Source organism: Myotis brandtii, unplaced genomic scaffold, assembly GCF_000412655.1.
Source record: "Myotis brandtii unplaced genomic scaffold, ASM41265v1 C42359536, whole genome shotgun sequence".
NCBI lineage: Eukaryota > Metazoa > Chordata > Mammalia > Chiroptera > Vespertilionidae > Myotis > Myotis brandtii.
The window spans coordinates 1-1,356 of record NW_005322912.1 but is presented as its reverse complement, the minus strand read 5'-3'; the positions used below and the strand labels follow the sequence as shown (position 1 = coordinate 1,356).

Here is a 1,356-nt window from a genome sequence, read left to right as displayed (position 1 = left end):
GCTGTCTCCAGGCCTGCGGTGGAGAGAAATGTGCCTTAACCAGCGATCTTTGCTCTTCTGCAGGCCCTGCCATCCCGGTGGGTGTGGACGTGCAGGTGGAGAGCTTGGACAGTATCTCGGAGGTGGACATGGTACGCAGTGCCCTTGGTGGGGCAGCCTAGAGTGTGGGGTCTCGAGGTTAAGGTTCTGGGAGAGCCTGTGGCTGGTGGGGCTGCACTGGTGCAGGCTGTGCCTGGGTGGGCCAGGCGGAGCTGGCGGGAGTAACACTGGGACTTGGAAGTAGGTCCAGGTACAGTAAAATCTAAAGCAGGGGCTCTCAAGCTTCATGGGTAAAAGTAACTGGGGGACTTGGTTCAGTGCAGACCTCTGGGCCCTGCCCTACGCTTTCTGATTCAGAGTCTCTGGGAGTGAGGCCCAGCACTTCACACTTTAAACACACCCTTCAAGTGATGCGAGCGGTCAGATAACCCGCACTTGGAGGAGAATGGGAGGTGAGTATTTTCAGATTGAAATCCCATAAGGAAGGAAGCTTGCTGAGCTGTTTCTGTCTGGTCTCGCCCGGCTCCACCAGGACTTCACCATGACCCTGTACCTGCGGCATTACTGGAAGGACGAGAGGCTGTCCTTCCCCAGCACCAGCAACAAGAGCATGACCTTTGACGGCCGGCTGGTGAAGAAGATCTGGGTCCCTGACGTCTTCTTTGTCCACTCCAAAAGGTCATTCACCCACGACACCACCACGGAGAACATCATGCTGAGGGTGTTCCCGGATGGGCACGTGCTATACAGCATGAGGTAACTGCTGTGGGGTCGTGGTTTCAGTGTGCAGTGCCATTCTAATATGTGTGGTCAGTCTCTCTGGCCCTGAAGAGTTTGTCACTGTGGTTGGGTCTGTGGGCTACATTGGATGATACAGCCTTCGGTTGCCAATTAGAAATCTCTCAGATGAAATGGCCACCCTCTTAGCTGGTGACTTCCCTGTCATTGGGGATCTTAAGCTTGGGTTGGGACACCAGATGGGACTGAATGAGTTGAGGGAGGCAATGACCTTCTATGTACTTTCCATCCCTGAAAGCTTATAAATGCTAGTTTATTGGTAATAAAAATTTCTAAAAAACAGCTACTATTCATTGAGTGCTGTTGCAGGTTGGCTTCCGGGCTAACTTGAGTGATTGCACAGTTTTAGTCGCATCTTCCTGGCCTTCTTGTACAGTTCACCAGAATTAGATGCTAATACCTTCGGGTGGATTGTGGGAGGGGGTATAATCTTCCAGGTATCTCTGGGGAAGGCAGGCTGAGAGCCATGACAATAGAAGGTGCAGATGTGAGCTATTCGCAGCCAACAGGCTCAGTAGC

General features: G+C 52.6%; 1 protein-coding gene across 1 annotated transcript; it reads left to right on the top strand.

Moving 5' to 3' along the window:
• Positions 1–63: 63 nt before the first annotated feature.
• LOC106727926 (gamma-aminobutyric acid receptor subunit rho-2-like) lies at positions 64–801 on the top strand (the record flags this gene model as incomplete). Its single annotated transcript, XM_014548332.1, has 2 exons — positions 64–131; positions 572–801. Coding segments are annotated over 2 exons (296 nt in total), but the record flags the coding sequence as incomplete, so codon positions are not given.
• Between the last annotated feature and the right edge of the window lie 555 nt (positions 802–1,356).